The following is a 21,331-nucleotide window of genomic DNA, read 5'->3' on the forward strand; positions in this document are numbered from 1 at the left end:
AGCAACACTTCTGATCTTCTAATCTCCGTTAAATAAATCACCTGTCAGGTGTAGAATTGAGCACGTGTGCGAATCTCTTTTCTACACAGATGCTAATGCAAAGATGCATTTATTTATTAAACAGAAGAGAACAGCCTGTACTCCACTGACTCATTTTTGCCTCCTCCTCTGGCTGTGAAGCACTCTGAGAATTGACTACCAAACTCCACTGCAGGCATGGTGTCCTTATGGGATGTTTATGCAGACGCTTGGAAAAGAAAAATGTTGTAAAAGTCACTGTAATTCTGCTTAGCTGGAGGCTGCCTCCTGGAATCACTGGAGCAATGGCAATACCCAGGGTCAAAAAATAAGGCCCCCCCCCCCAAGCATGTCCAAAGCCCTTCCCTAAAGTTCAAACAAAAAGTGTAAACTGACTGTTCCCTCCTCTCTTTTCCAAATTAAATGGAACTAACAGCTGAAAAAGACTAAAGTACTCCTTTGCAGATGGTGTTCAAAAAGCATTTAATATCTTAAATACCATGACATTACAAATACAGTCCTAGATTTTTCAAGGGCCACTTCACACTCAGGACCAAGTAAGATTACTGCTATGCCTTAAGTATTTCTATCTGCCATTGCATTCCATTTTTAACCCAGAAATTAGATTTGGTGCTTCTGCTCTGACCCAAGAAATAGTTAAGTTTCCGAAACAGGAGACTTCTCAGAGAGAGATACACGATTCAGGAAGTCTAATGCAATAGACAGAACAACACTGTCGTTCTGAGTATGTAGCAGTTTAAATGTCTGCAAACCTAGGCATAAATTCAACTTAAGTTTTAAACACAAAGTTGATCACTTCAAAATTTGTTAAGAAACTCTGTTCAAAGTGCATTTCATAATTCAGTACTATCCACTCATACACTCCACTCTGTGGAGTCAAGCAACACTGGTAAAAAAATAGATTAATTCTGGAACTAGGCCAGAAATAGAAAATAAGCAAAGAGCTGACGAAAAGCTGAAGAGACACTATTCCTTAAATCCATCTATTGGGGTTTGTCACACAGCTTTTGTATTACAGTAAGACCCAACTCTTCCTACAGCTATGAAAATGGCAACTAAGACAATCAGCTAACATCCTGTCAAATATCTTCCTATTACCTTTCTCATCTCAGTTTTTCAGCTGATAAACGCTTCAGAAAAGGGACTAACCCCTGCTGCATTTGCACACACTCTGCAGTACTTCACAGTCAGGCCCTTTGTCTTGATTTTGACAACAACATTGTTTCAGACTGATCCCACTTGCATAATAAAATACTCAAACTTTACACTGAATCTTGCCATGCCTCTTCTCCTCTGCAAAAGACGAGATCACCTGTATGGCCACATAATTAATCTATGATTAACAAACTAAAATATGGTCAAACCAAAACTAATGTGGCAACTGTACCGCTGACACGTCTTGCTAGGGATCAGATACATCCCCCTGTGCATCAAAGCGTAAACAAGGATTCTCTGATAAGTTTCTTTTCCTTTGGAGGGAGAGAGCATATACTTCTATTCTCACGTGCTCAGTTCTATTCCATTTCTATAAAGTTTATCCTCAGGTAACAGCTCCCATTAATTATAGCGTGAACTCGTGTTAAATCAAAGTTTAAATCTGAGGAAAAGTAATCGCATTTCCCTTAACCAAATAATCACTGTATAAAGCCTCTCTGAAACTCCACTGGGTCTCCCCCCTCCTCCCAACAGAAGCCTCTCTCAGTTCTCAGTAATAAGATCACAGCAAAAATAAATGAATGCACCAAAGTAGGTGGAATAAAGAAGGGGAAATATTGTGCAAAATGCTGACCCACCAAAAGCACACAAAGCATTTGTTCAGTAGTGACAACGAATAATTTAATGTGAGGCAAATTACCAAACAAACATCATTAAATTACGTGCTAGAATACAAGAGAAAGTTCTCCCACACACATTTCAGGTTTGCAGAGTCAATAGAGAGGCACGCACACAGCCAAGCACAATGCTCTGTGGATTGTGATGGAGTCATCCAAGCTACTTACTCAAGGATACTTGAGATTCTCCACAGGACACGAGACAATTACAAGCATCTAAAGAGAAAGAGGTAAATTCAACTCCATCACACTAAAAAAACATTCATACGAGAAGAATAGAGAGATCACGTGTCACTGAGCTTTGTAAAATGGGAAGAAATCAGTGTTTCCTACCCTATAAACATGACATTCATGAAACATACAGAACCAGAGTTTTATAACACAATTATCTCTAGCATCCATAAATTTTAAGTGCCCAACCACATGATCAGAGAGCATTTGAAGCAAGTTGTAGCAGCGGCGAAGATCCTCCAGCTCTAACAGCAGCTCCGTTGTGCTAAGTGCTGCCTATACACCTAACAGATCTGAAATAGGGACCAGTTCACAGAGAAACTGGAGACAAGCAGGGAACCACAGCGCAGCGAGCAAGAGACAGTGGTTTGCTGACTGTCCCACAAAGATGCTGTAGTAAAGCCACACTCTAAGGCCCAATAGACAAAGCTCAAGTTCAGTGTGCTAACCATACTGTGCTAACCAAGACAACCTAAAATTACAGTTTCTAGGAAGTAGGGCATCTACTGACTGTACAAACCTTCTAGCCTGGCTCCCTACAAAGCCTCCAGCCTCTCGAAGTAAAATAGTCAGAACATTTTATGGAAATAAATCAACAATTACACTCTCTTTTCACTAGTATGACTTGGAAACCTAAGCATCAGGAATAAATAATGTTTCACCATCCTGAGCAAGAAAAGCAACATCCTTTGATCCTTTAAGTAAGGACTGCTTCCCTCAGCAAGGATATTCTGCTCATAAGCTGGACAGGCAAGTCTAGCTGAGCAAAAGGGGTAATTCAGTTTTCTTGTGACAACAATGTCATATCCTTGGGTTTCAAAAAAACCACGTGAGTATTTTATAACTCATGCTATAACAACGATGATGGTACCATGATATAGACTTCAAGCCTTCACAACACTTCAATAAACATGCATCTTCACAACCCTAATGGGAATTACATCAGTAAACAATCTTCTTCTGTTAATCTAGTTTTTGACACAATCATGAAGAAAAGCACTACCCAATTTAAAACAGTGCTTATTGGAGCTAAGATTAAAAGCCACACTTACGTCACACCAGTCTAGACCACTTCCTTCCACCCATCCCATCTTCTAGTACTACATATTTGCCTAAATCCAGTATCAGGGAAACAAGGGATAGCACTAAATGTTTGGGTTTTTTTTTTTTAATTCCATTCCTAAACATGCAGCTGTGATAGCTTTATATTCAATTCCCAGTTCCGAACAGTGAATCGGTACCAGTTCAGAAGCCTTAGATGGAAGTTCTGCTGCAGCAGGTAATAACATTACACTTCACTCATCTAGGCAGCTGTCACTAAAATGTTTGGGTTCAATCTCTGAATAAAAGCATCCATTTTAAGACCTTAAAAATAGACTTCTAAAGTTTGAAACTTTTTGTATTTTTAAAAATCCATTCATATCCGTCTTCTCCAAGAACTGCCAGACAGAATACTCTTTTTGGAGGAGGAGGAGGGCGTTGGTTTACTACACAAAGATAAAAAAGAAAAATGGTTTAGTGTCATATCAGTTCTACTCTGGCATTTAAATACCAACTTACGAACTTAAGATGGAATGGAAAACACCCATGAAAAAATCAGGTTGACTGCATCCAGCCTCATTAAAACCACATTATGTTAGTTTACCTAACTGTAAAGGCAACTATTTTTTCAGCTTAAATCCTAGACTGTCCATTGAGATTAAACGCCTATCAAAACATGCAATAAATGTATCCACTGGCATCTAGATAAAAGCACTAATAGGAGCCTCATATAATAATGAGCTCTACAGTAAAACCTACAGCACAATGAAACTCCAAGACAATTAATACTACTAGGAAAAGATTCTTACTAACTTTGCTAAGCCCAGGACTCACAACATTTTTCAAATACAGATCTCGAAATTCTTTATAAAGCTGGTAAGGCTACAGCAAGCAGACAAGAATTTAAAACTCTCTTTTAAGGAGTTTAGAACCAACAAAGCTCCTGGTATTTTAGTGACATTGCAGGCTCTTGTAACACTGCAGGCATTTAGAAGAGCTAGCAAATTAATATGCTGCACCAACTCATTTGGTGAACAATCTCATTCAGATCTTAAGCTGCTTGTCCTGTGTTCTGAATGTGTTAGCAGGCTGAAAAAATCTGAGGCGCCAAAGATATTTTCTGAAAGGGTGCTACAGTTTTTCCAAGTGTAAAGCAGCTTGCTGTACTTTAGACTGATTACCGGGACAGCGATAAAAAGCATTCTGTCTTGAAGACAAACAAAAACAAGACCACCACACCACCTAAGTTGTCACATTATTAGTTAAAAGACTAACACAAACTACGGTTCAATGTTATTAAAATCTTCATAATAGAAGCAATGGAGAGCTGCTGGTTAAGTTTTGAGTCAGTATTATAGCACAGCTTGTTTTACAGGATATTTCTTAATGAATTGCCTTACTAAGACTATGTCATAGAAGTGTGCTGTGCACAGAGCACATGCGGTGAAATTTTGTGAATAAAACTACACAGCTACACGATCCTGATTTCCACTCTTCTCACGTTCTTGGAAGATCAGGTAGAAGGCTACTACAACAAAAAAATAACCAGAGGGAATGCTTACTTTATAATGTGCTACTTGTGTTTTCCTATCACAGCAATAACAAACCATGAAGTATCAAAAGAGGATGGCAAGGACAGTGGTGCTCTTTTCTCCCACTATTGTGGGAGGAAATCTAACAAATGTTCACTTCGTTTCCAGAAACTAATGGATTCCCCAACTCTACAGGTCTATTTGGAATAAACAGTGCTCACAAATTATACGCAAATCTGTTACAAATTCACTTCTCCATAAGCGTGCCATTCAAAATAAGCAGCTGATATCATAGCAATAACAATGAACACAGCCAGTTCACGTATAAAAATACTGCCAGTCTGCTGCTGAAAAGTAGACTGGCATCTTGCAAGAGAACCATAAATTTAGGTCAGCTTGTAGTTGCGCTGTTCAGCAGCGGAACAGGAAACAATGTGGTGTGCAGAATAAGATGTCGGTCACTCGGGCTCACCTTCCTGAAGCAAGAGAAAAATTACAGCCCACTTTCAGCATTACTTCTGCACACTTGCTTCAACTGGAAGAGCTTGCATGCTGAAAGGTGGAGACCAGCTCATCCCATTTGGGAAACATAAACTCTCTTTCTGGTAACATCCAAACGTGTATTCACGGTGCAACGGCCTACAAAGAGAGATGAAGCTGTTTCCTACAATCCATTATTTTTCAGCAGGGCCACGTAGGGCATCTCACAATTACATCTTTAAGGAGTAAGTAATTAACTCCTTAAATGAAAAGAAAACACAGATGCACACACATTCCATCCTCTCTTTATCAGGGATGTGTGAGTATCACCCCTGCACAACTTCAACAGTCTAGACCGGGAGGGTTTTAAGCAGATGCCATTAATTATTGATGATGTTGTATTTCATTTTTTGCATGACTATTTATTTGAAGGGAATTAATTAGTACATTGGAAAAATAATTCTTTGAAATGTGGTTGTCAGACATACAGACTTTTTATAGCATCCAGTGAACTGAATTGCAGTCAATTCTAGTATAGAGAATCTATTTTGGGTATCTATCAGCATACTATATTGATTTTCAATGTAAGAAGACACAATAAAATAGATACCCTCTATTTTACTTTTTAACTTTGTCTCAGACTACAGTAACTATTCAGTAGTTTACAATTTCACAGCACATAAGAACTTTTGTAACAAATGTGGGTGCAAGAGAAATTACTATCTTATTCCCCAGCCCGGAAGAGTCATGAGATGGGAGAGCTTTGAGACCCGTGTACAATTTCCACGTCCTTGAGCGACATACACTCCATCCTTCCAATCTTGCTTGTCTTTAATTCGTATCACACAATTTGCAAGACAGGGCTCACTAATGCCTGGATTGCACAATGCTTACCTAGCACAATGAGGATGGGATCTCCAGCAACAACTGCTTTGACAACTCCTCCCAGGTTCATAAAATAAAAAAAAAATTTAAAAGTGGGACTTCTGGAACAGCACAACACTTTAAGCAATGCACTTATTAAAACAGCAGATATTTAAGTGCTACAAGAGTTGACATCCTTTTTATTCACACTGAGAGGCACTCCTCAAACGTCTTGCTAGATGCACTTCTAACTCATTTATTACTGGAATGAGGTGGTATTAGAGCATTTAGTTTCAAAGGAGAAGACAGTAAAGGCAAAGTTCTCATTTTTTGTGTAAGAGATGTTGGCTTTGGATATTACAGTTTATCAGAGCAAATGTAACCTGGGAAAACTCCCCACCTCAAAACACTTTTTAAAAAACAAACAAACAAACACCCCTCTTGCCATTATATTAAAATACCAAGTTCCTACCAGCAAGCCTCCTTCAGTACTCTGGAGTCTTATAATCAAAGTAAGTTATTTGCTGCTTCTATGACACTTGGTATATTCAATTGATCTATAAGACACCTTCCCTCATTAAACATGACACTTCCCGAGTTGGCACTCAAGCCTGCAAGACATTATCACACTGCGCTTTAGCTGACATTTTTGGAAACATACGTTGCAAATTCTAAAGTACGTGGTGAGACGAGTTAAACTTACAAGTAATGCAAGAGAGAGACAAAAAAGAACAGCGTCTTTGAGAATAAATAATCTACTCATGGAAAGTAAGATGCATGGGGGGACAGCAGAAGATAATGGGATACTAACAAAACAACTGGTCCTGCTGCAGAACATCAGAAAAGAGAAAATTTACTGTACCAGAGCTCAAGACTAAAGTGTAAGCCATCTGCATGTATTGGAGAAAAATATCTTAGTCGGGATACTAGAGACACAAATACTTTAGAAGAACACGTGCCTGAAATGAGACCGAAGGTCCTGAACATTGCCCTGCCTTGCACAGACACTGATGCAAACAGTGACAGATGTTCAGAAAGCAGAGTCAGCATTACTAAATTAGGCACAATGATCTAAATTTCTTATTAACCTCAAAAAAAGCTGAAGACCTATAATGCAGACAGACATAAGGGGTGCATAAACAAAAAACCCAGGGCTTCAGCTCTTATCTGCACTGAAATAATTGAAATTACTCATAAGGTTAAGGGCTGAAGAATAAAGTTCAGTCTTTTATAAAATGTGATTTAGTTAAACAATGGTACAAAATACAAGCAATTTCTAAAATAACAGATACACTAATAAAGATAAATAGCCTAAGCAACATTTTACACCAGTGCAAGTGCTTTGCGAGACGAAGCTTATCATAAGGGCTTCATATTAGAAGTGATAGTGGTGGCAAGGTAAAAATAAATCTCATGAGTTTATCCTCTCTCTAAAATTAAAAGGCTGTAATTTAAGCAAAAATAATAAATTTCACTACAGACAAAATCCCCAAAATTATATAAACTTTTCATATCTTTGCTTTCTTGTCACCTTTATAATTCCTATTCCATTGTACTTTTCTGTCTAGGCTGAAGAAAATCACATAGTTTACAAACTTTAAATCAAATATTTCAGAACACAGATGTTAAGTTAACATATATTGTCTCATTTATACAACAGTAATTAACATTTTATCTTGGGACAAGATCATAAAAAAAATACTCCTTGATTTATTTTCTTTTTAATGTGAATGCAAAATAGAGGATCAATATCATCCTCCAAATTTGGACTTAAATACAATTCTTAGGTAAACTGACCTGCCTCAGAAAAAAAAAGACAAAAAAAACCAAAAATAAATCTTCCAAATGCTCATGCTTAGAAATGCTTACCCAGAAAGCAATTTCAAGAAATAAGAGCATCTATTGTATCCATATGATATGCAGATAAAGCATCTGCAAACAGGGAAAGCAAGCTTGGCCTCTGAACGAGACCGATACAGAGGAGGGGCAAAGAGGAAAACAAATGTGTGCTTACCTATGTACACAGAGGGTGAGGGAAAGAAAGGGATTTGACAAGAACATCCCCTCCCACAGCAAGGACAACGAGGTCGTTCAGTGCTCTTCAGTTGTCATAATGACAATACCTTCCACTTAAAATAGTCTTTGGAAGCTACAACTCTGGTACAAAGGTTGACTGAAACTGCTATTGCCCTCAGCCAAGAAAGTGAAAGTAAAGACTTCATTTTTCACAAACCCTGAAGTTTAAAACCATCTCCCCATATAATGAAGTTTTGGCTGCTAACACAAACTGGTGGGCCATGAACCAGCAGGACCAATGACGTTTATATTATGGTAGAATAGTCTGGCAGAGCATCTCTGAAGTCAGAGGTCTTTACGATGAGAGCATCTGCCAACTTCTAGCAGGGACATTCAGTATGTCTTCACAGACATTATTAACAAAGAGTCACCCAAAAACACTCCAGCTTTTACAAACTCCTCAGGCCTTCTGGATATATTTGTTCTCTTATGGGAAGGATCCCAATATTCTGTAAAAGGAAAATTACTGCTTACCTGACTTGGTGTGCAGACTGAGGTGGAACGAGACAAAGTGGCTAAGAACTAAGAGCAAGACTGAAGAAACGTCATGGGGTCTACTCCACTTTTTTTTTTTTTTTTTTGAGTACTCCTATATATGAATGACATTCATAATGATCAGTAAGCTTATCCAACAAGGTTACTGACGCATTATAGTTAATTCTTGTTTATGAGCACTTAATATACAGACTAAAGCTCAGTCATAATGTTTCATTCCTCATCCAAGTTAATGAAAGGATTTCCAGAAAAGCTGAATGCAACCATGACATTTTTATCCCCAAGAAATGCATGCGTAATTGTAGACTCTGTAAATGCACACAAGTAAACACAATGTTAAAATTTTGCAAAATTAAGACATAATACAATATGCATAGGAACCGATGTTTCCTCAGTAGTGACTATTGTTAAAAAATGGTGTATTTCCTGGCTTTAAAATGCTTAATTCTACTAATTTAATATTTGTGACCATATTTATTTTTGGAACGGCTATGGAACACATACACAAAGGGGAGAAAACAAGTTATAAATGCAATGCCATGAATAGAGCTATATAGTTCATGCATTTTTTCTTTTCTTCCCTAAGAGAATCTGAGCATTAAGCACTGCACCACACAAAGAAAATGTATTATATTCGTCTTTTTTAAGGGCGATTTGTGCCTGCAGCTTTTTTCTTTTAGTTTTGGGTTTATCTTCTGATTATTTTCAAAATTCTCCTTATCCAAGAAAGCCTCTTGAAGTGCATTAGGGCTTACACATTAGTCCCAGACTGTTTAATTTAGCCCTAATACCTTGAGGAAGCTTCAGGATGGATTGTTGCTATTCTGATTAAGGAATCAATCTCACCCCCTGCTGAGGAGGTTAGACAAATGCTTTGCCCCCAGAGGGAAATCAGTATTGCTCCACTGACCAGCAACTTCCAAACACTGCATGCGCTGATGTATCACGAAGAAAGAAAAAAGCACTTAATTCTTGCATTCTAATTATAAAACAGGTTCTCAATTTCTGCTATGTTGACACTGGTTTACTTGTTCAACTCTTCAAGAAGTATGGATTCTAGCTTTTTACTACTCTGTCAATATTCCAGATTTTTTTTTGTTCCTAGGGATTAACCCACAAGCAAACCACAAAAGATAACTACACCAAGCCAACGACAGATTCAACATTCAAGTCAATACAAATTGCTGTAATCGTATGCATGAAAACCATACATATCATATGAAAGAAAAGATCCTCTGACCTTTGTGGGAATGGAGTGCACTACTTTGTCATGCTGTTCCTAACCATCAAGTACTTCAACTCAACTGCTAAAAATCAAGTGAAATACTTAGCTGAGCTAAAAAATACAAATATAAGGCTTTTGTTAGCTGAAACAATTCAACACGCTCCCACAAACATTATATGTTGGCACTATGATATGCAAGCTTTCTGTTCAAGACTAAGTATTTTCAAAGAACATCAACAACTATGCAGATCCAGTCTCCAAAGATGCCTAAATTAGGTGCATGTGTTTCACAACAGCACATTTCTTGCAAAAATTGTCATCTTCAACAATTACAGCTTTCCTATTTCAAGATAGTTTCATGTCAATCATACTGAACCTCTGGAAAAGGAGCTTTCAACAATTTTCTACATAATACAAGTATAAGGATGATGCAGACAAGAACCAGAGCAAAAGCCACAATGCAAAAAGAAAAAAACAGCCCACAATTATCCAGAAGAGGAGGTGTAGAGGTGCTCACAGTTCATGTTGTGCTTTACCAGGAACGGATGCATGCTTCCACCCTTCCATGGTTGCTTCCTGGGCTACTTCATTGCATCTCAGAAGGCTGCATGCAGCCACACAGACACAGAAACATTATTTTGTCTTTATAAATAGAGTTGGAACCTAGCTATCCCCCCCCTTTCCAAAAATAAGGCTGTAAATCCCCAGGGCACTGATTTAAATAGGAACAGAGTCACACATGTCATGTGATATGCATTCTCATTACCTAAAGGATAGGCTGGTGCATTTGCCTAGCTTACAATTTTGTTTTTCAGGTAAAGCATGCAACAATAATCTTTAAGCGTTGAATGCCTTGATGACCGTGGGTAGGCTGTCTGTCCTTCAGGAGGATGTAGCATTTCTGATCAGCTGATGACAGCATCTTTGAGCAAAGTAGCAAAGAAGCTACTAACCAATATATACATTAGTGAAATGTTTGCTTAAGAGTTTTTTTGCACACTGAAAACTGAAGTAAAGCTGTGCTACACAGTTTTTCAGCTTTCACATGTTAAGTTACGAACACATGCCAAAAAGCATCCTCTATGAAACACAGATGTCTCACAACTCCAAAAAGTTGTAAGGAAATAAAGGCTCTTGACCAGCACATACAACCCTTTCCTCTCACCCTTTATTTTTAGGCTTTTCCAGTGACAACGCACAAGCAAAAGTATCTCAGACTGTTATACTTGGGAGAGAGAGGCAGCATAGGTGAAAAAAGTATTTATGTTGCACCCTATCACAGCTCTCACGGTTCATCCACTGCCAGTTTTTCTTTTACTACAGCAAAACCTTAGTTACTCATTCTTAATGAATGCCACTCCTGTAAGACCCACATTTGACAGATCAACAGCCCTCAAGAGAGCAAGAAATACTTCCCTTCCCCATTTAACTTTTGTTTGAGAAAACACACTTCCATTCACTCACTGCTGCATGCCAATCATTTTTTTCCCTTTGTAAATACAACATAAACGTGTTAAAGCATTTATCTCTGCATAAGAGACAGCATAATGCAGAGTGAAAAATATTATCTAAATGCATTTTAAACCTATTTGCTAAACAATTCCTCAAAGCTTTCTGCACAGAATGAGTGGCTGAAAAAACAGCAGTGCACATGCTTCTGGATAAAGCTCTCATTTGGGGATGTGGTCAAATATTCTTCCACAGTGAGTAAAGATGCAAAATGCAACCACAGAAATCAATGTACATACATTCAAACCAGTAAGTCAACTCTACTTAAATACTACATAGAAAAAGCCACATAAAAATAGCAGTGCTACAAAGCCAAGCATGCAAAAGAGGACTGCTAGGTCCCTTCACTACTTTTCTGTTTTATTTCTTATCTAATCTTCATCCTTTGCTCCATGCTTCTTCCTTCCCCTTGTGCACCCACTACACTTTCTCCTGATCCCATCAAACTCTTGACTTGCCGTTCCTAATGCACTAATCCCATTGCACGTCCTGTCAGACAGCAAGTCACAATCCCACCTGCCCTACCCAGAGTCCAACCCTGCTCTCCCCACCTACTCTTTATCCAAGCTGTTTCCTTGTTACTGGTTCCTTGTCTTTTTTGTTTAAACTCCCCTTCTCCTCCTGAGCTCCTTTCTGCTGTTTCCTTTGCCCAGTTAGTGCCCGTTCTCTCATCCTCCCGAAGTTCACCATCAGAACTGCCAATTCGAGATGTCTCTCCTCAAACTACCCCATTCCCATCATTCTTGGCACTCCAATCACAGGAACAGTTCCTAGACAAGCAGCTCCAAGTTTCTGTAACTAGATCCTAGTCTGATCTCTACTGCTCCTTCCCAACCACATTTGGTCTCAAGTCAGCTAGTTTCCTCTCTGACCAGAGCATCTCTTCCCCCATTCCTCGCCCTCGGGTGAGCATAACAAGAGAAGAACCAGTTTGCTACCATCAAGGAAGCATAAGTGGTCAGATGGACATTTAGCATGACTCGGTGCAGCCATGCCTTTCATCCCTTTTCCCTCCTAGCTGTAGTCCACTTTCTCCCAACTCACTGACCCACATTAGCCTCCCTTAATACAGCCCAGACCCCACTCGTGCAGGGCTGTGTTCCAGCCAGCTTTCTCCTCCGCAGTGCTGGGTGCTAATAAAGGAGTCTGAGAGCAGAAGAGGCTGCCTGACTCCACCCTGGCCTCGAGCAGCCATGACATGGAAGGTCTGGCTGCACTCTTGCAAGGACCGGACTGAGGCATGTTCAATTATTCTGTGGGTGACTGCATCATCTTGTGCCACAAAAACCCCTCCAAGGCCAAAACGTACTCAGCACACACTGGAACTTCTGAAGACTTTGGCACTGGTATCTTCACTGAGTACTTGCAAAGTGGTATTTTTCCAAAGACTTACCAGTTTAACTAATTTGGGGAGATTTTCTCAAGAACAGCAGAAAGCATATCCCTGTTCAACAGCTATAGTCTGCCAAATTTCACAACCTTGCTCCAATGAATGGGAGCACTACAGCTTTCCAAATCCAAAGAGGCATCGTGTTTAGCATGTGCAAGACACTAGCCCTGGTAACAACTGAATAACCCTGACTAATCTGAAATACAAGAAATGTGAGGCAGGCGCAGAAAAAAGAAAACTGCAGTCAGAGCACACTAACTTGAAAAAAAAATTAAGCACCAGAAAACAGATGAGTTCAACAGAAAATGTTAAATAACCTTCATAATAAGAAGAGCTACCAGCTCAGTCTACAGTACAGGCTGAGGCACAGAAAACTGTCCAAGGCACCCAACAGCCACTTCTCAGAGTTAATCGGAGATGAGCTGACCTGACTCCAAGGGTCCAGTTAGTAAAAAGCAGTATTCTCAATATCTCTGCAAGATGATCATTCTCCCGTCACATAGGTAATACTACTTTATCTGCATATCCATAGACTCAGTACAATGAAAGTAAAATTTTTGAACTATAAAATGAGTAATTTATGAGATAAATTGTACCTGCTGTTCACAGAGGAGTAAGTCTAAACACTACAAACTACACTTCCTCTTCAGATACATAAACGCTCCTAGCAGCACTGATACCAGCCTCACTAAAATGGTAGAATTCAAGGATTTGCTTTAAAACCTTTTCAGATACCAAGCAGAAGCACTTGAAAAATACTGAACAGGAGACAAGCAGGTGACACATATTTAACATAAGAAACCTATGTTATTTCAGCTACAACAAGAAGAATGATAATCCACTATAGCATTTCCTCAGGATTAAGGACTATCTGGATGACTTGGTAGCTCATTGGGGACCATCTTTCTAAACCTGAGACACACTTGTTTCAAGTTTTATTGCTTTACTGGGTTTCTGAGGGTGTCTGGGGGACTGCTGTTGTTCTTCTGGTTGTTTTTCCAATTAGGTTGACTCTTCCCCAAATAAATTAAGGACAACATTGCAACAGAACTGCTTCTTTACGTGCTTTACAACATGCACGTCTGCTTCAGCGACCAGGAACGAACAATAGGCAATCAACTTTTCATTCTTGCACTTTAACTCTGCTGCTCTGTGCTGTAAGTAATCTAGAAACTCCATCTACAGTTTTTCCATTTTTAGCTGCAAAAAGAAACATTTTATTTAATAATGCCAACAAACTATTCTTAATAAACTGAGCCAAAAAAAAATATTGACCAGGTTAATAAGGTTATCCAGACAAAACGGAGACAAAGCAATCATATAAAAATTCCAAAGGGATCCAAATCACCCCTACCACACCTGCTTGAGAAGAAAGACTAAAACCATCATACCCCGTACATACACATGTGCATACATACAACATACATACTACTTTTTCCCCTGCTTTGTATTTTAGAGCCAAAGCCATTGATTGAAAAGAAGGACAAAGACTGCAATATGCCAAGAGACAACAGTGTTTTTCCTCTCATCAATTTAACCAGCTTATTGTTTAAAAAAAAAGTGAAATAGAAAAGCAGAGTTTCTAGGCGTAGAAGGAGGAAGAGAAGTTTCATCTGAAAAGCATACAATTATATTGAAGGGGGAAGTTCTTTTAAAATATTTATATGAACACCAAGGAAACTCAACAGAGCACTGGATTTTGACAGCTGGATTGGATTCAATGTATAACCAATCTCAGAAGCATTATTTCAAACAGGATGAAAGTGAATTTCCAAAAATTCATTAGCAGGTTACCTTTCCAGCAATCCACAAAGGCAATAATGTGAAGCATGTTATTAAGTTACAGTGCAGCAGTGGCTCCTACTCTTCATGTGGAGTACAGCTTTTGAAATTCTGCTTTAAAAGAATGTTTCACAACATGAGTAACACTAATGAGCTGCAAAGAGTCCAGAAAAACATCGTCTCATGTTTGACTGCCTTCCCATATGGTTCAAGAACGCGGGGGATCTTGAGCAGCCACAATACAAATGGGAAGAGTCTGTGACTGAAAGGAAAAAAAGATACTCTGCACTCTTGACTCACACTGAAAGACTGTAAATCCCCCATTCTTTAACGAATAGGTAGGAAATACAAGAATAGGTTGGTGACAATATTATAGAAACCCTCCTTCTTAAAGCAAAGCAGAATTGTAAACGAAATTACTCAGACATTCATACACTAAAGACCCAGCAACTCCTTCAGGTACCAAAAGGGAGTCTTTCTACTCCTAGTGCCTGGAAGTACCAAGGGGTGTATGCAGGGACCTCACACATAACCGCATTCTCCTACCGACCAGCTCCTGCGAGCAGTAGGGGAGTTCCCACACAACACATCATCTTGAAAGTTTAAAAATCATCTACTTTTAAGCTAATGAAAAGGACTATGATAGCACTAATTTTAAAATGCACATACTTAAAGGCTGCAGCAGCCTGAAATACCATCCTGTCCTGGGCAAATGCACAAAGGTGTGTGCTGCAGAATTAAGATACTGTGTAATGATTCAACTTCTGTAAACAATTTCTCACTCAGTAATCTGCATATACAGGCTGACCACTTAAAACAGTGAGTGATCCACTGTGAAATAAGAAGGAGATATTAATGTCAGACAATTTTGCTACCTCAAAACTGTCCAAATAACTAAGCAGAATACTTAGCTAATGAAAAGTATATTTTGCTTTGAAGTGCCCATCTCCAGCACTCTGTATACAACTTTTACTAAGAGCCTTAGAATAACCAAGCCAAAATTATAAATATGATGCATTTATTCCTGACCTCAGCTTTTTTTTTCCCCAACCTCTCACTGCATTTGCTTTTAGGGTGCCTGACTCTGGGAGTATATTTTTGTGGGTGAAATCCCAGCCTCTTTGAAATATAGAGAAGTTTTAATATGTTACTAAATAGAAACCAAGATTCTACTAGATACAAAGAGAAAGGGGTCAGGAATACATAGCTCTGCCTCTAGGAGTTGTCTGAATGATGCCAAATATGTTGCAACAATTCACAGCAAATTTACAATAAAACACTTTTCAGAAGAGCATTTGCCATCACTACAGAAGAAGATTTTCTAAGCTGCAAACAATTCATCCACCCACCTTTGAAGGCTAGGCCCATTACCTTATGTAATGGAAACTCTCAACTCAGAATCAGAGTTAACTTGTGATTTAGCATGCAAGACTAAATACTTCTAATCTGTGTCCTTGTCCCATCAGAAACCAGCTGCTTTTCCTTTCAGTCTTGGAGAGTAACAGTTAACACCCAAAACCAAAGAATTGGCAGGTGGTAGGGGGTGTGAGAATGGGATGGGTGGGATGACACACACACAGATTTCTATTGTATGCAATCAACTATAGTGGTGCATACAATAAAACTACATGTTGGCTTAAGAAAAGAATCAATACATCAAACCTAGATCCAGCTCTGCAGATCCTCTTACAGGGAACAAGCTGACAAGAACAGAGCCTTCATTTAAGATCACATTTGACTGCTGTGCCCAGATAACACCACTACGCAATGCCACCAAGGTCAAAAGCACCTAGGTACTCCAGACAGTTTCCAAATGTGAGTCACCACTATATGCAACACTCATACATTAGAAATACTATTGAAGAACAATACTACATTCAAGCAAATTTAAGAAATGCAAGGTTACAGCTGTTTAAACACGAATCCTGCTGATGAAATAGACATGCAAGTACTGAAAGAAGAAACGATTTATCAATTACAGACGGCAAGTTGGGCCTTCACGTTCTGAGTTGCACCTATGTTTCATCGTCTCACAATGAGGATGTAGTTAAGAGAACACGGTCTACGAGAATCCCACTTGTTTTAATACTACGAATTAAGTTACTATTACTGAAAATAATAATTTTCTAAACCATAAAAAGTGTAGAGACAATTCACATTTGTAAGTGGAATGAACTCTATATGGCAAAAATAACCATATCCACAAACTGTATTTTTTCACACTAAAGCATACTGGAACACCCTGCAAACAAAAGGTGCAGTCCCCAAAGTATCAGTCACGTGAGGAGTTGGCCAACAGAGGCCCTTGCGTAAGGACAGCAAATTAAGTCCTTTGCACATACAGAACATTCACCTTCTCACAAGTTGAAAGGACAGTGACAGCTGTTAGCAGACACCCAGCTTTTCACAAAGGTCAAACAAAAAATTTGATGAAATCACCTTCCTCCCCAGTCTTTTTTTAAACTTTACACTGAATGTGGAAAAAAACCCATTAACAAACCCATGGCATCTGCGCCTCTGAAACATTCATAACAAAAAGATGAATCTTCCCACATTTAATCACTTTACCGCTTGCACTTGCCATGCTGTGTAACAGTGCTCTGAAGACACAGTTTTTCCTGGACCACTTAACCACAAATTTACACATAGCTCCCCCAAACTACATACTGTACCAAAACACATCATCAAGAAAGGTCATTCCCTTCAATACACCAACCATGCAGCCACAGCCTTTTCCACTCAAAAAACAAGGACCAAAGTGCTGAGGTTAGTTGTAGCTCAGTTTGCTATGTAATTCCTACCACTTGCTTCAAGGGCTTCGTACCACACAAAAGGACACTGGTGGGAAGTGTAGCACACAGTAGCATTTCACTAGCTAAAGCACCCTTCAGAACAGCTGTACGTGCCATGCTGTATGTTCTTCCCCATTACCCAAGAGACGAAAAGGGTGAAAGAGATCCAAGTATGCCTTTACAGCCTATTATCCCCAAAGTGTAGGTGACTGAAGGTACAAGTTGGGTCTGTACACCGGTACACATAATCTTTACTTACCACTTACATTAGCTAATTATTTAGAAAATACCGCCAATTTCAAGAATCAGACATGAAATAAGTATCTACTATACCCTTCTACCTGTTAGCCCTTAATGCTACTCTTGCACTGGGGTGCAAAACAAAATGGTTCGGTCCTATGACTGTACTTTGTCCTTCACCCACCGCTTCTTCCTCCAGCTCCTAAATGTTTCACGTATAACGGGCAGAAAGACTTCTGCAGGGATTGGGTAGACTGACAAACTGCACAGCACACAGAGCAGCCGCTGCCGCCCTGTACAGCGTGCTTACACACAGGAAACTCACAGACGGTTACATGAGACCTTCAGGTTTTCCTCTGTAACGCTGGATTGCTTGGAGGCCCCAGATGATCTCATTATCCCGAGCATTTAGCCTCATACATGATATAAATGCTGCATTAGTACCTCTAATAATTCTGCTGGTTATGGGTCCATTTACACTCCCAGGGCCAACCTTAAGATGAAACTCAGAAATCTAGATTCAAGTGAAATATCAATAGGAACTTTGCAATAGGATTTGCACGCCAGAGGCACAGAATACACTCACATCACAGCACAGGGCTAAAAGCCTGTCTTGGGAATAACTTACATGTTGCCGAAGGGATTTTATTGCTTCTGAAGTATGAGGCTTTCTGCAGCCAGCTTTTTTTTTTTTTTCCAGGAATGAACAGAAATTCTACATAAATCCATGCACATTAACATTCTACATGCTCTAAAGAGCAAGCTCGATTTTACTTCTCCTTTGCTACATTTAAAGAGGTGAATCATGAACACGCATCCAGTCTGGTAGATCAGCACATCAGAGATACCAGGTGCAAGTCAAGCCTGATCAAACAACGCTAATCTTTCTAGCAAATTTCAAATTTCTAAACTATGGTTGGAAACACTTGTTACTGCCTCAACTTTCAGTCCATCAAATGGTTGCATCAAATCATATACATCGTAAAACAGGCATTTGTTGCTTACACCACCTGCTCCTAAATACCCATTCCCTGACTACTTAAAACAAAGTTCTAAGGTAAATGGAAATTTAATTTTGTTTAAAAAAAAGCATGTCATGATCAACAAAAGAAGGCAGCATATATTAAATATAGGTTGTTTGTGTGGTTTCCTTTCCCCGTGAAACGAAGAACATGGAGAGATAAATCAGTGTTTTGGCCTGAATACCCAGAGCACTGGAAACCGATGTGTTTTCAAAGCTCTGCTCAATTTAAAATAAAGCAACTCCTGCCCATTTTGTATCTAGAATCATTTAATCTGTTGGTCCAACCCTTTTCCTCAGAAACCTGCTACACTTCTCAAAGTACTACATTAAAGACATGAAAAATAATACTTTGATGCTGCTGGAGACAATCTCACCAACAAAATTTTCAGGGGAAAAAAATGTTATAGAAGGAGTTTGTAACTGTTACAGAAGACAAATACATGACTGCACACACACCTGCAAAGATTACATAAAACAGAAACAACTATAAGCACTACACTACTACTACTGTTCTTGTGCAGAAACATCTCAGTATCACTTACACGCTTTTAAGAATGCAAAAATAACTAAGTCCATCTTGAGAATTCAGAATTTATTTTCCTGTGTCAAAATTGCTATGCTGACTCTTACGCTAATTCCACTCAAACTATTTCATCTCCCCCCAAAGCATCCAAGATGCAGAAAACCAAGACAACTGCAGATCTTCCCAGAAACATTCCTATGCAGCAGAGCTGTTTATATACTGATGAATCAATATAGCATCACTACAATATTTCATCAGTATGTACCACCTTTTTTCCTCTGGAATACACAAACATACCACAATAACCTCTCAGTAAGCATTTGCTCCCTAATTTACTGTCTAGTTCAAACCAGATCTAGCTATAACGTGACTACAATGTCACAGCAGAATGGGATGCTTACTTAACTGTCTGCCAGAACAGGCCATTAATGCATCCAGAAAGGACAGCAATTAGCACATCTAAAATAACCATTTCTATACAGAGACAGTTTAAAACCTTAGATATGTTTACATCTTAACTCGCACTGGTTACTAGCTACAAACAGATGAATACAGGAGTGAAATCCTGCAGTGCTTTGCAATCCAGATGACCCTCTGCCACTCATTCTTGACTTCTCCATTCAAATCACTATTTCCGTCTTCCTCTTCCCCTGCTCCCGAGCACAGATTTGTCCAAAGATTTGTAATGTCTCACCATTAAATTAACAACCGCTTGCACAGTCTCCTGTCCACTATTACAAGCCCTCAATAACAGGTTTTGCTCCATGCTCCACCATCACGCTGCCAAACATGGCTGCATCATGTCCTCTTTGTGATTGAATATGTATATCTCTTTTGCCTTTCAAGACTTCTTTTATCTGCCTACCCTTACTTTCTCAGATTAGCAAGGGACCATTTGAAATCGCTATTATCCACTTTTCATTCCTTTTAACAGTTTGATATTTTCCAGTAATGTTCCATCGTAAACCAAATGCATTTATACTTTCTAGGTTCACTTCCAAAACAATCAAGGAGCTTTATACATTGAAGCCCTCCCCACCATTAAAACATACTTATTTACACACAACAGAAAACTCTTCTAATAAAAACCTCCGTCCGTCAAAACAAGCGTGGAGAGAAACCCCTTAACAACAGCGAAAGGCAATTTTATCATCTGGCTTTTCTTCCCTGCAGCTCCCTCTCCTGAAATTGGACCCCCTTGTATATCAATCCACCTCGGAGCCTCCCCTCCAGCCTCTTGCAGAAGCCACACACAAAACCCACCCCAGCCTTTGCTTGCAAGCCTCCCTCCGCTCTAGAAGCACGGTCGCTTTTCCTGCTGTTGAGCATTTTTTTTTTATTATTTTACTGAAGAAAATAAATAAAACTACTGAGTCTCCGCTGGGATTTCCCTGCGGAGGCTACACGTAAAAGTTTCTAGAAAGGGGGGACCCCCCCGGAGAGAGCAGCCCCCCGGCCAGACCTCTCCCGCGAGCCCCGCACAACGCAGCCCCGGCCGCCCCGCACCGGCCCCTCCGCACGGACCGTTATGACACGGCACGGGCGCGGCGCTCCGCGGTAACCGCCGCAACGGCGGCCCCGCTCCCTCCCTCGTTCCCCTCCTCACTCACCCACAGCTCCGTGCCCCAGCTCATGGCTCCGCCGCGCCGCCGAGGGCCGGCGCTGAGGGGCGGGCGGGGGGGCGCTCGGGGTCTCTCTGTCCCCTTGGCTGGGCTTCCTTCACCCTATCGCTCCCCACGCACGGAGGGCCGGGGGGAGGCGGGGAGGGTACGGAGAGGAGCGGGACGGGGCCGGGGACGGGCGCTGCTCACCGCCGCTCCCGCCTCATCGCGCCGCAAAATGGCCCGAGCGGCGCCGCGCGGGGAGGCGGTGGCAGAGCGCGGGGGGGGGGGGGGGGGGGGGGGGCGATTGACAGCTCCGGCGCACTGCGCAGGCGCGGCCCGCGGCGCGGGAGGGAGGGGGGAAGAAGGGCGAGGCCGCCACCGCGCAGGCGCGGCGTCCAGTCAGCGCGGTAGCGGTCCCCGGTGGCGGGGTCCCGGCGCTGCCCGGCCCCTGGCCCGGTCCGAGCCCCCGGGGTCCCGGCCCGGGAAGGCGAGCGCGGCAAGCAGCTCTCAGCCCGCCCCGGTTTGAAGTGCGGAGCGGGCCGGTGCGCTGGCCGGCGAGAGCACCCGGCTGGGCGGAGTGGGCGCTCCCCGCCCGCAGGGCAGCCCTGGCAGTGATCCCCGCCCGCCCGGCCTCAGGTGTCGGTACCCCATT

The 21,331-nt window shown here is 40.7% G+C and overlaps 1 protein-coding gene across 6 annotated transcripts in view; it reads right to left on the bottom strand.

Moving 5' to 3' along the window:
• FNBP1 (formin binding protein 1) overlaps positions 1 to 20,730 on the bottom strand; it is a 99,593-nt gene extending 78,863 nt beyond the window's left edge. For all 6 annotated transcript variants that reach the window (XM_050907753.1, XM_050907752.1, XM_050907751.1 and 3 more), the window contains exon 1: positions 20,686 to 20,730. In XM_050907753.1, coding sequence (XP_050763710.1) covers positions 20,686 to 20,709 — 24 coding nt within the window. In that variant the 5' untranslated portion in view covers positions 20,710 to 20,730. The remainder of the gene's footprint in view (positions 1 to 20,685) is intronic.
• Positions 20,731 to 21,331: the final 601 nt, after the last annotated feature.

The sequence above is a fragment of the Gymnogyps californianus genome, chromosome 18 (assembly GCF_018139145.2).
Source record: "Gymnogyps californianus isolate 813 chromosome 18, ASM1813914v2, whole genome shotgun sequence".
NCBI classification, from domain to species: domain Eukaryota; kingdom Metazoa; phylum Chordata; class Aves; order Accipitriformes; family Cathartidae; genus Gymnogyps; species Gymnogyps californianus.